A 12,271-nucleotide genomic window follows, 5' to 3' on the forward strand; every position below is an offset into this window, starting at 1 on the left:
TTAAATGAACACACGATGCATGTCCTTTCCTATGGCAATAGACTCCAAACCTAGGGGCCCTGCTCTGGGCTGCAATCTGAGTGAACCTGTTGGCTAAGGAACCAAGTATTCACCTGGCTGTCATTTTCAACTGATCCCTCAGCAAAACTCTTGTTTATTTCGGCCTGCGGAAGCAGGAGCTGACTTTTACCTCCTTTTTTTAACACGCCGGCCCCCAGTGAGAGGGGAGGTGAAAAAGGCCCTTGGACAGGGGGGGGGGTTCAGATACAATCATGGCAATAGTTATATAATCAGATAATGTTGGCCCCCGCTCTCACATTTGAAACCAAAGCTGCACCCATGAGGATAAGAAATGCTAAGGAGGTGCGGGCCGGCTCGAATGTGAAACAATATCCTTGTATCCTGTGCTTCCAATCGTGCATCACTGCAGTTAAGTACCACCTCAATTACACTGCAATTACCATTCGAAACTGCCCAGGCACATTTTGTTTTCTTTTCTTCTAAATTTATTGGGGGAGGGAAAGGGGGAGGGGAGGATTCAGACGGGGGGGTGGGAGACACTGAAAATAAACCTGCCATTTTTACAAGTGGAAAAGGGAGTCGGTGTCCCATCTCCATTTCCTGCCCTGGGAACCGTGATGGCGTTGTGTCAGGTGTGACTGGGAGGTTAGAGGAGGTGTGTGGAGAGGGGTATCTTCGCCTGCCGCCCCACCAGCAACGGGAGACGGTTAATCCCAGAAGACTGCGCCCCGAAACGTCTTCGGTTCCAGGCTCCCGTGACCCGCAGCACAAAGAGAAAGATAGGAAACGGATAAGCCGCTGAATTGGAGGGGGGGGGAGTGTGATGGCCGTGGGGGGAAGCTGCCTTTTTTGTTCTGTACCTGCATTTACTACTCAAGCAGGTGATTGACATGTGAAAACCGAGGACGGGCTCTGTGTAGCTCTGTGCAGGTGAGCACTGCGGTCCTCCCCACAGTGGTGCTTCTGTTCAGGTGGCAGGGGGGGTTCAGTTCCCACGGACGGGACGTGCAAAGCTGCAGTAATCACAGCGGTCCCTGCGCTGCCACAGACAATGTGTGGAAAAAGGAAGAGGTTGCAAAAATGTACAGCTAAAAAAAGCCCGCAAAGTGCAATTGGCATCAAGCAACAAAACTGTCCACACCTCTTTTGCTTAGTGTTCGTTTCCACACATGTGAGCGTTTACGTACTCGGGGCACCTGACGGGATCCTGTCCACTTGTCTCCTACGGTATGTTGTTTGTGGTGGCCCTTTAAAGACTGGCACCTAATCGGGGGGGCCCCGCTCAGGACTGGGACAGGTTAGGAGGGAAATATGACACTGCGTGGCACCGGCTGGAAAACGGTTCAGTCTCGGGAGTAACAACGCGTATCCGTCTCTGCTGGCAAGTCTCCAGCCCCCAGCACCTGCTTTAAATCTCCACAGCTTGCCTGCCATCAGAAAAATGTATCTGATTGGATTATAATTGTTCTAACACCCTTCTTCGCCTTTGATACACAGAATCCCCCCATCCCCGTTTGGAACCATTTCCCGGCACATGTTAGCAATAGCAGCAGTGGATCAGACTTCACTGCTGCTACTCGGCAGGCCTTGGTTAAAATGTACCAATCACACTAAAACAATAGCGGCCTCTTTCTGCTAATTGTTTTCCGAGGGTTTTCGAGTTCAGGAAATGCCTTAGGCTGACGGCAATGGAAACTGAGGGAATCTGGGCAGCTTGGCCAGTTACAGCTGGGATTCCACCTTGCTTCTCCTGGGATCTAGAGGGGACCTGGTTTTGTCTTTACCTGTTACCCTTACTACTGCTAATACGACACGGTTCTCTAACCGGTAATCTCCGATTGCCAGTTTGATTCTGATTAGTTTGATTAACTAACTTAAAAATGCCTTCTTTGCCCCTGAAACTTAAAATCCATTTGCAGAATCAGATTCGTTTTTATACGGGCATTAGGTTTAGTGCAAAATGGCTTTTTTCGTTCAAAATTGTCTGCCTTCATTTCTTCCACACAGTATGCTACACTGCGTGTACTGATTGGATATATTCCGTTGAAAAATCACTGCCTGAAAAGCGTTCATTGATGCACTGGTCCCAGCCTGGTCCGACAGTTTTGGCTTCTGTAAACTGGCCTCCAGGAGTGTCCCCTCTCAGCCTCAGCCTGTGCTGAGTCTGAAAAAAACCCATGCCACCATGTAGTTTAACACCCTGGCTCTCAGACTTTAAACCAAAGCTTCCCATCAATAGTGTGGGACAGATCCTGATTTGTGTAGAATTCTCCTTGGGAAAGTGCTCTGTCTCTCTAGAGGTGAGCAGAGGGAGCACATAAGTCTTTTCTAGGTATTCAGAGTTAACTAGAAGCATACACATCTTGCTCTGTGCGTGGTCACTGTATAACCCTCATCGGTCAGTCAGTCATTGCTCTTCACGTACAGCTACCACATGCTTGTGCGGTATGAGGTTCAGATTCATCAAACTCCGAGTGTGAAATGAACGTATCTGCAGAACTGAATCAAGTCCAGAGATGGCTACTTGCCACAGAACTGGAATTAGAGCTTGTGTTCTAATCAGTGTACAAATATAATTTCAATACATACCACTAGGGAAATGCAACTGTCGAGTCTCCTATAGAGCTATCACAAACAACAGAATTACTGTAGTCACCATAAAACAAGTTTCTCCCAGTGATCCATTGCTGAATTTATTTAAGGTATGCGTTGAAAAATATATAATTTGCAGGTTTTTAATTGCATTTTAAAATATATCTAGTGATATTTTCTTCAGTTTTGCCATTACGGAGCAGAATAGACTCTTGAGAAACTAGATGTGACACCACTCACTGACACAGGAATGAATATGGCGATTGTTTTTGAACCTTCCAAGTTATTTCACTGCACATGTAATATATACATCAATAGACATATTTCCTGTATTATCCCGGTTTTTATGAAGCTATTTCATGTTCAGAACAATTGGGTTTGCAAAAAAATCGGGAAAACAGGAACTGTTTTACATGAACAGATTTGAAATTGGGAGCAATTTTTTTTTTTTAACTCGCTACTCCTCTGACATCTAACACGTGCCAGATGTTCTGGTTACATGTTTCCACATGTGTAATGTTTAAGAATTTGTAGCTCTAACTGAAATTAAATTCTTCTTTTTTTCCCCAATTTCTCCCACATTGTCCATCTGCAATGTTCTGTGGTTTCTGTCTTTGTGCAGCACTACAATCTGAAATACAATCCTGTTCACAAAACACAATGGTGCGATTCAGTTGACTGGTGCATACATCCGCATGCAGTATATACTGTGTCTTATACAGAATTTCTTTAACAGAATGTAAAATACTCACAGCTGCCAAGGTTTACTCACACTGCGATAATAATACAGTTGTTTTTGCAGCACTAAAAAAAAAAAGGATTTGCATTTTTATCTCTGATAAAAAAAAATTAGTGTGTGGATTTCCACTGCTGCTGCTGCTAAGTGTAGCACCATTTCAAATTTTTAACCCCAGTGTAGCCAACTGCTTCCAGGTCACCATTTTCACAGCTACCATGGTGACTGAGGCCCAGACACACAGAACTCCTGGTCATGGCTTTGAAGGCAGTTGGTCCCTGTCGTTATAGCAACCCTAGAACCTGCTGGTGGAGGCCAGTTCTGAGGAAAGCAACCAAGTCTTACAAGGAGAATGTCAGGGCAATACCAGTCTCCCAAATTGGCCACTCTTGAATGGCCGAGCGGGCTGTGGTTGTGGTGGTTGTCTGGGCCTGGGATCGGCCTGGGTGGAGAGGGACTACTGGGTGCCTCAGAGGTGTCCTGGAAAAGCCAGGGACGTTGCTTCAGCCAGAATGGTGAACGAGTGACAGGTTTAATTCCCTGCTGAAAAGAGAAGAAAGGAAACACAAGGTTTCGGCCGTGGAGCCTTCTCCACAAATTAAGGCACAATACCCAGCCTGTGTGTTGGAAACATACAATAAAGTGTTTGCACAGTATAATACTGAGATTCTAATGCAAAATGAGTGACAGTCATGAATAAATCAGCCTTTTAGTAAGTTCTTTTGCAACAAATTATGGGTTTAATGGACTTTTCTTCAGTGAACACTGTGATTTATCAATGGTCATTATACTGTATATAAGCACTAAATGTAAATTGATTTTTTTACATATATCAAATGTTTTCCTTGCTTTAGCCTTTTTCATAGAATTTAAAGTGTTTCAGCTCCACCTCAAAAGTACAAAAAAAGGGGAGTATTATGAGGCCCCTTTGAGTTATGAAATTTACCCAGAATGACTAATGAATTGACTATAAATAAATGGTCTTTTTCCGATTTCTCTATTAAACAGTACAATAAAAATCCTTAAATCCGCCTCCAACCGCCTGCAACACCGCTCCCGCCCCCCGAGCTGTGCAGCAGCTCGACCTGCACGTCACACGTGTGAGCCCACGGCCGCCCGCTCTCGCGGTGTTTGCCGCGCCGACGTCACAGGGTGCGCGCATGAAGGGCTTCCGTTTCCGGAGGTCGGCGCGTGCTGCCTCTTGCTGTGCTTCGCTGGTCTGGGAAATTTTTTTTTTTTGGCTGTTGCCGAGAGCTGCAAGCAGGGATGATGATGATGGCGGAGCTGGTGCAGGGACAGGCCTCGGTGGCACAGCCCGGACTGAAAGCAGACGGCTTCGCCGACGCTTTACACCGGGCCCGGCAGGTAATGCAAACACGGCGGGGGTGGGGAAGAGACACTCGGGAGAAATTCAGATGGGAGTTGAGCCAGGCCTTCTCCATGGGGGAGGGGTGTACTTTTTTAAAACCAACGTAACAACCCCCCCCCCCCCCTCCTCCTCCTCCTCCTCCCTTCACTCCAACTCCTCGAAAACAGTCATACACAACTCCAACCGTGAGATTGCATGGCTGTGCATGCAGATTGTACTAGCCATGAGGCCAGTAGACGCTGGGAAACCTTGTAAATGATAACGCCGTGATAAATTAGTTTCTCCAAAACAACTTCCCGGCGTGGGGAAGTGGGTCAACTTTTTTTTTTCTGCTTCCTAACACGAGTAACAAAAATGCAACCTGTTGTTAAGCCCTGGAAGAGTGCTGCGCTATTTCTTGCTCTGGCCTAGTTGCTTCCAGCGGTCCTGGAGACACCAAACCGATTAGCCCCCCCCACCACCGCCGCCACCACCACGGGCAGCTCAGCACAGACGGACAGAGGGGTATTTTTGATCTTGTGACGTATTTCCAAGCTCAAGACCCACAAGAGTGGCGCTGCGTGCGTTGCTGTACAAACACGCAGGGGCATCAGCCGACTTTAATGGGCTTAAACGCGAAGCCGAGCTCCTTAAAAAAAAAAAGTTGAGGAACAAAAAACGCAACGACACATACGAGAGCCTGTCTGCTTTCCTGCCGGGGCCTGAAGTCCACGCTGACTTGACGTCGTGGTGTAGTTTAAAAAAAAAGGGGGTCAGGTTTTTCAGTCAATTTAAGCGATTCAGGACGAAAAGTAACTTTAAGGAAGCCAGCAGGAAAAGGCTGAAAGTTTTAAAACTTTAAAACGAGTTGGATACCTGAACTTCAGTGACGCTCCCCTGTTCTCCTCTAATAGTTTAGGTTTCTCAAAGCCTGTTTGAGCAGATGAGCGCTTTTAACAAGGCCCCCGAGTGAGGTCCCGTGTATACTGGGATCTCCTGCACGACCCCAGGCCTTCCCGAGACCCAAAAGAAACGGTTTTCTCAACCATGGAATAAAGAAGCAGCTGTTAAGCTTGCTTTGTGTGAAACGCACCCAAGAAATGTATTTTAACTCCGTGCGGAAAACAAATGATCATCCCGACTGTGCCCAAGGAGTTTCCCCTTCCGATTATTCTCCAAGCCCGTTTCTTAATACACTCTTCTTTAAGTATGTTAAACACACTGAAGAAGATGTCTTTCCCAAATAGTTTTTTGGGATCTTGATTAAACTCCACCTGTTCAAGTAGTTATCTTATCTGGCTGTGATCCTTGAATTTGTGTTTCCACTGAATACTGCTTTGTAGGGAGATCCCATACATGGCATTCTGCAGTCCAGAGAGGTTTGTAGGTCTGCTTAGGTAATAGGCAGGGTGGTTTAGCACTCCTCATAAAATTTAATTGAATTAATTTAAGCCTTTTCCACTGGTAATGTGCTGTTGAGGATGGTTTGAGATCTACTGTGCTGCTGGACAGTTACCCTTGAACCCCAGGCGGGTAGACCAGACACAGTTCCACTATTTTGACTCCCTGCAGCTGGTGGTTGTCGTTGCGGCTGATGTTATTAAATAAACCCCCTCATTAGCCCTTCATCAGTTGCTCCAGCTCGGAAACCCTCTATCAAGGCTTAAGAGTTGAAAACAAGATTTTAAAATGGGGCATATTGAGCAGTCTTCGCGATGACACGCCGACCTGAAGTACTAGGGTTTTCTTAGTTGAAGGGACTGTTATTTAATCTGTCAGCATTACTGGGTTTGGATTTTCTGATGGGATCTGTGCAGTCTGATTTTATATAGAGTATAGGTTGGTTCTCTCGGGGCCTGTGAGGCGTTCTGATGTCTTAATTGGTGTCTGCTGTATTCAGTGTCCTGTGGTTAAAGCCGTTTATGCTGGTCTGTCCACTGGTAGCACCCTGAAGCTTCCCGGTACACAAGCAGCAGGCTGATCGTGGCATCACAGGAGTTATATCGTGGCTCCATTAGCCCTGTGTTTGCGGAGTTGACTGGTTCTGCATTTCTGCAACATGGCCCGTGGCTCTTAATACCTGCTTTTCGTTGTGTTGTAACCCCACTTAACACTTTAGTGGCTGCAATGTGTAGCTTTGGATCACATACCAGCCTTCTGAAGTTGGAAAGACGTGAGTTTAGAAAGGGATACCTTTTGATCTGTATTATTGATAAAAACCTGCTTTTAGGAGTTATATAGAGTGCTTTGTGACTCAAGTAATATTCCTGAAGGCAACCTTGCACTGCAGCATTGCCAGTCGAGATAGGAGTGTACGGATGATAATGGCTGCGGTGGGTTCCGGATCCTAAAAAAAGTTGTCGGTTTTATTTATTTTTTTAGATAAAAGCATATCCAAACTTGAAAAGAGGATGTAGGATTTTCTTTGAAAAAAATGTTACTTTAAAAATAACATTTTGCATAGTTTTTTTTCCTCCCAATGTAAGTCAAACTTGCATTGCTCAGCTTATTCTGGGGGTGTCCAGGTCGTTTCATGTTGCTCCCATCTGCTGCCTGCATCTTATCTGGGGAGCAGCATAGCCGAAGTTTGAACCTGCAGTCTCCGAGATTAAAGATTTGCCCTGTTCTCTTAAGTGGACATATTTCTCATTTTAACAGTTAACAAGGTTTAACAGTGCTTTGTTTTCGGTCTTGAACTTGTTATTTTAGAGGCATTTTTAAAATTTGAAAATTACAATTCATTTATTATTTATTATTATTTGTTATGTTTACGTTGTTCTTGTTTTGTGGTGGTAAGTGGGGGGGAAAAAACATCTTATTATATGATGACGTTTAATGATATGGTTTCTGATTTTTTTTTTTGTTCAGTCCCTGTACAGCCAGTGAGACTGTAAGCAGTAGTGCTGCAGACAGTGGAAACAGACCCTACAATGTTGAAATATACCTCTAAAGGTTTTGCAGATACCGTTATGCATAAGAACTTTCAAAATGTAACCGGATCAATGTAACAGCAAATGGAAATGTTCTGTTGTGAAAGTTAATGACTGGATGTTTAAAGTTAGCAAAAATATTTGAGAAGCCATTTTGAATATTTATGCCTCTTGATAATTGAGCTTAGGTGTGGTTTGTGGCCTTGATCTCTTCCATTGGTAGTAGCTGAGAAGGCCTCTGAATGACTCCTCGATACATGTATCCTGCTGTCACGGTAGGAAGCTCATGTGACTTGAGTCTTGGGTGTGTCCTGCAGCCCAGAGATTGCAGTGTGCATAGGCCATGGAGTGTGCAGTCTGAGCTATGTCACCAACAGTGACAAGAAATTATCCCCTAAGAAGTATTGTTAGTTGGTGCATGTTGTTGTAGTCTCTCTTAGGTTATTACAGGGTTATTAGGTTATTGTGTTAAGAGTTACATAATTCTTGAAATCCTCAAAGGGAGAAAACGTGTGGAATAATTGTTTTAAAATACAATTATTCATCTGTGAGCTGATCTAAAAAATCAGTGGAAAAACGTGACCGAATCTTGTTTGAAAGCTGAAGGACTTGGAATCGGCTTTTATACTGAACAATTGCTCCTATGCTCGATACTGTCATGTACCACAAAAAGTTACTTTCGACAATCCATTATCAGAAAGCTGCATTTTCCTGCTAAGCACAGGGCTTACGATGGCTCTGGTCCTGAACGGGGTGCCAGTCCATAATGGGGCACACAATTGGAGAACAGTTGATCTAGTTAGCCTAGCTGGCGTGTTTAAAGACCGAGGTGGGCAGGAAACTGGGGTTCATGGACGAAACCCACACAAGCCTGGGAAAGTCAAACAGAATTGAACCCAGGACCCAAGAACTTTTAGGCCAAAAAAACACGTAGCCTTCTCTGCGTTTTGATTCATTAATGCCCACACATTTCTGACGTTCTTTTTATATATATATATCCCCCCCCTCAGAAGGTAGGCTTGGCTACGCGGAAATTGCATTTTTTCTGAGCTTAATCCTGATAACCTCCATTTTAGAGATCATAGATGTGTTCCAGAGAGTTCTTCACATACATTATAGGGATGATATAGATAATGATGCCTTAAGGCGATGGAAGCCCCTAATTGTGTGCATTGTATTTAATATGGTTAAATTACATCTATTTTGAGCCAAACAGAACTCTCAATTTTCAGCAATTTTCAGAGACTGTATCCATTTAAAAATGCATTTGGCGTCCCCCGCGTATCACATTTGAATGTCAGTTCTCTGTGAATGTGAAAAACTAATTGAACCTAGCACAGAGCAATTTCGTGGCAGACGGTATAATCATTGTGACAAGAACACAGTTTTGCCTTCTGCAACTTGTCTGCAGTTTGAATGCGTTTTTTATCAATTTAGCTGAAGTTGCGGCAAAAACACCTAATTTGTTGTGCTGCGGAAATCCATCGAATTCATACACTTTATTTTTTCTCCCCAGCGTGAATACATTAAGAAATGATCAGTTTAGAAATCAGTTTCTCGTTACTTTGAATTTAGAAATTGGATTATCGCAGGACAAGTTTATTTGAAGCTTTATTCCAAGTGTGTGCCGTCCTGAAGAAACATGATGTTTTTCTTTTCTGTGTGCAGATTGCTGCTAAAATGGGTGGAGAGCCAATGCCCCACCTGAACAGCTCCTCGCCTGTTGTAGACCCCTCAATTTATGGCTATGGAGGACAGAAGCGTTCTCTGGAGGAGGGAGGTAAGTCTGCTTTCAGTATCCCAGTCCTCGAGGGACTGGCTGTTTTTTCACTGTGACCCCCAAGCTGGCCTGAGAACAGGCTAAGAATCGCCGTTTCTTCCAAATAGCGCTGCACACTTACTAAAACACTTCACAAAAGCACCCTCTTAGCGCTTGCAAACACGTTTGGGACATGAAGGCTCGGGAGACGTGTGGGACACCGTTCAGGAGTGGGGTCCTTGCTGGAGGGGTCAGTACCTGGTGTGTCCAGTGTCAGCTGCAATGCGTAGTGCAGTCTAGGCTGACAGATATTGGCCGCAGGCCGCAGGGACGTTCCAGGGACAGTATGCAAAGGTCACAGATCAGCGGCGTGGTTGTATCTAATTCTGACATATGCCAACATGGGCACAGCGTCTTCAGGTGAAGAAATAGGCGGAATGTCTCGGGTCTTCAGTAACTCTTGCCTTGTGGAGGTGAGATTTATTGTGTTGAGGTTGGAGACCCAATATGTGATCGCCCGCTTGATGATGTCAGGTGATATTTGCCTTGTCAAGACCTGCATGAGCTTCGGTTTGGCGCAGGCTGGGGGAAGCCATATTACCGTCCTTCAACGCGCAAGAGCCCTCCGTTTTGATTTTCATCCCGGCGTCAAGGCGGAAGAAACGAGGTTGATTTAGTCTGGAAATAAAAGCGTGTCAGGAAACCTGCCCCCAGCCCTTCTGAAATCCTGAATCAGCCTGCTACTAAAATGCTCACAAATGCTAAAATGTGGCAGAAATCTTGTGCCAAAGCCCAGTTCCATTTGAACTGCTTGTGAAAGTGTAATCCCAGTATATGTATTGAAAAAGACATCCAGTCATTATGGGATGTTTCCTTTGCTGTTTCCACATACTGTGTCCACAGGTGACCATCAGGGCAGTTGCCTGCTGTTCAGCAGGGATCGTCAAAATCGGATTTCTGGGGTAAAAGACGGGACAGCCTCTTTGCAAATAATTGATAGGCTTCTGCGAATAGTGAAGGAGGTGTTTTTCTTGATACCTGTAATTTGTAAGTACAGCAGTCACCTTTGTATTGAGTATTTCTCATCTGTGAAGCTGAACTCCCAGTAGTCAGAGGTACAAGCCTGCTTGCGCTGCCTGGGCACCGAGTGATGCCGATTTTTTCGAGTGGCAGGGTGGGGCTGAGCTGTGTTATTGTCCTGGAGAGATGGGAAGGGAGCTCTGAAGCTCAGAGCAGGTTTGTTTCTGTTTCGGTGTAGTGCCCATTTTGTGCAGTTACCTAGCCAAGTTCTCTTGCAACCTGTCAGTGCAAAAAAAACAAACAAGTTCCTTTCATCTAAAAAAAAAACCTCATTCCGTTTTGGGGGAGTGTCTGGATTTCAGAATGGATGATTCATTAGCGCTCAGGGATAGCAGCGTGAGCAGTCCAAGACCTGTGTGCATCAACAACTTTATTTGGCCTTTACTTCTCCTACTAGACCTCTTGCTTCACTTGGTTTCCAGAAGTGTGGTCTACTGTTCCTCTGCAGCGTTACTCGCGTGCGGATATCGGCAGCATGTGATCAGGTTTCTGTTCACTAGTTGCCATGATATTGATTGATGGCTGATATTGGAAACTAGGACCTGTGTTATTGGGTCCCAGTAAATCCATGTTTAATGGCCTTTAACCAGACAAGCAAAGTCTAGATCAGGGGTCGGCAGCCTTTCAGAAGGAGTGTGCCTCGAGTCAGCTCGTGCTCTTTTTGCTGTTTTGAGTGCCATGTTTTTATTCGTGTGGATAATGCCCCACTTATGTTTTGAGGAGAAATAAACATTAAAAGATCTCAAATTAATATGCACGTCTTACCATTTAGTGTGATCCTGGCTGTGTTCTCCAATCTTCAGCTCTTAGCAGAGGTTGAAACTTCCAGAGTGTCGAGGCAGATAAAGAAGAAAGTTCAATATTTTCACCACTGTGTTCGTCACGTTATTAAGCTCATAATATGAGATCTTGGTACATTTTTCCTGATGAATAATGCATTGAAAATTTGCTGTGGAGGATCAGTGTGATTGGCGATGATCTTTAGAAACCCCTTCTGTTTCCTGACCATTACAGGGGCGCTGTCAGTCGTCGCAGAGTGTTTTCTTGATGTCAGTTCCTTCTCAGTAATAAATGTCTTAGCTATACCTTCCCCTCGAGTTGTCATAGGTTGGTTTTAGGCAGCACAGCTCTTCTTGAATGCCGTCTGAGTCGCAGTATCTCACAAGAATTGCTAATTGAGGTACGTCATTTCTATTCACGCCTTCCAGAGCACAAACAGCACGGTCTTGATATTGTACAAATCCGTATTCATCTCTCCAGCAGAGCAGGGATGAGCGGTCCTAAAAATTTGCTTTCTTATCAGCCGCCATTTTGTCCAGAATGGTTGACTTCACACTGGTGAGAAAGAAGTATTTATCCCTGGTAAAAATAACAGTAAATAAATCAAATGAATTGGGGTCTTTTTCCCCAATACCAAAGGCCTTTCATTACGTCTGGTAAAGAATTACAAGATAGTCATGCATATTTTTTAAACTGATTTGTGTCTTATTAGACTTTTATTGCACATAAAATCCTTTTGCATGTCAATAATGGCACACCTGCCGTAGGTGGCCCACCTCTGGTCTAGTTCCTTGTAGATGGAGCTCAGTGCTGAACAGGGGTTCGATTCCTCCCATCAGTCCAGACCTGGCGCACGCATCCTGGACTGGAACAGACGTAAGACACCTATACTGGGAATGCCAGCCTCTGCTGGGCCCTTCTTGATTTGACCATTTCCTGTTAAGGTCTGAAAACCACCGTTCGTGACGTCAAGGCGATCAGTCGAAGATCATTTCGGGAGTCAACCGACTAAATTCAGGAATGGG

At 44.8% G+C, this 12,271-nt stretch overlaps 1 protein-coding gene across 6 annotated transcripts in view; it reads left to right on the forward strand.

Annotated features, from left to right (window-relative positions):
- Positions 1-4,508: 4,508 nt before the first annotated feature.
- Positions 4,509-12,271, forward strand: part of fubp3 (far upstream element (FUSE) binding protein 3) — a 40,677-nt gene continuing 32,914 nt past the window's right edge. For 4 of the 6 annotated variants that reach the window (XM_069183222.1, XM_069183221.1, XM_069183223.1 and 1 more), the window contains exons 1-2: positions 4,510-4,714; positions 9,296-9,407. In XM_069183222.1, the coding sequence (XP_069039323.1) occupies positions 4,616-4,714; positions 9,296-9,407 (211 nt within the window). In that variant the 5' untranslated portion in view covers positions 4,510-4,615. Of the gene's footprint in view, positions 4,715-9,295; positions 9,408-12,271 lie in introns of all 6 variants that reach the window. The other 2 variants (XM_069183220.1, XM_069183224.1) reach the window with 1 other exon arrangement.

Source organism: Lepisosteus oculatus, chromosome 24, assembly GCF_040954835.1.
Source record: "Lepisosteus oculatus isolate fLepOcu1 chromosome 24, fLepOcu1.hap2, whole genome shotgun sequence".
NCBI classification, from domain to species: domain Eukaryota; kingdom Metazoa; phylum Chordata; class Actinopteri; order Semionotiformes; family Lepisosteidae; genus Lepisosteus; species Lepisosteus oculatus.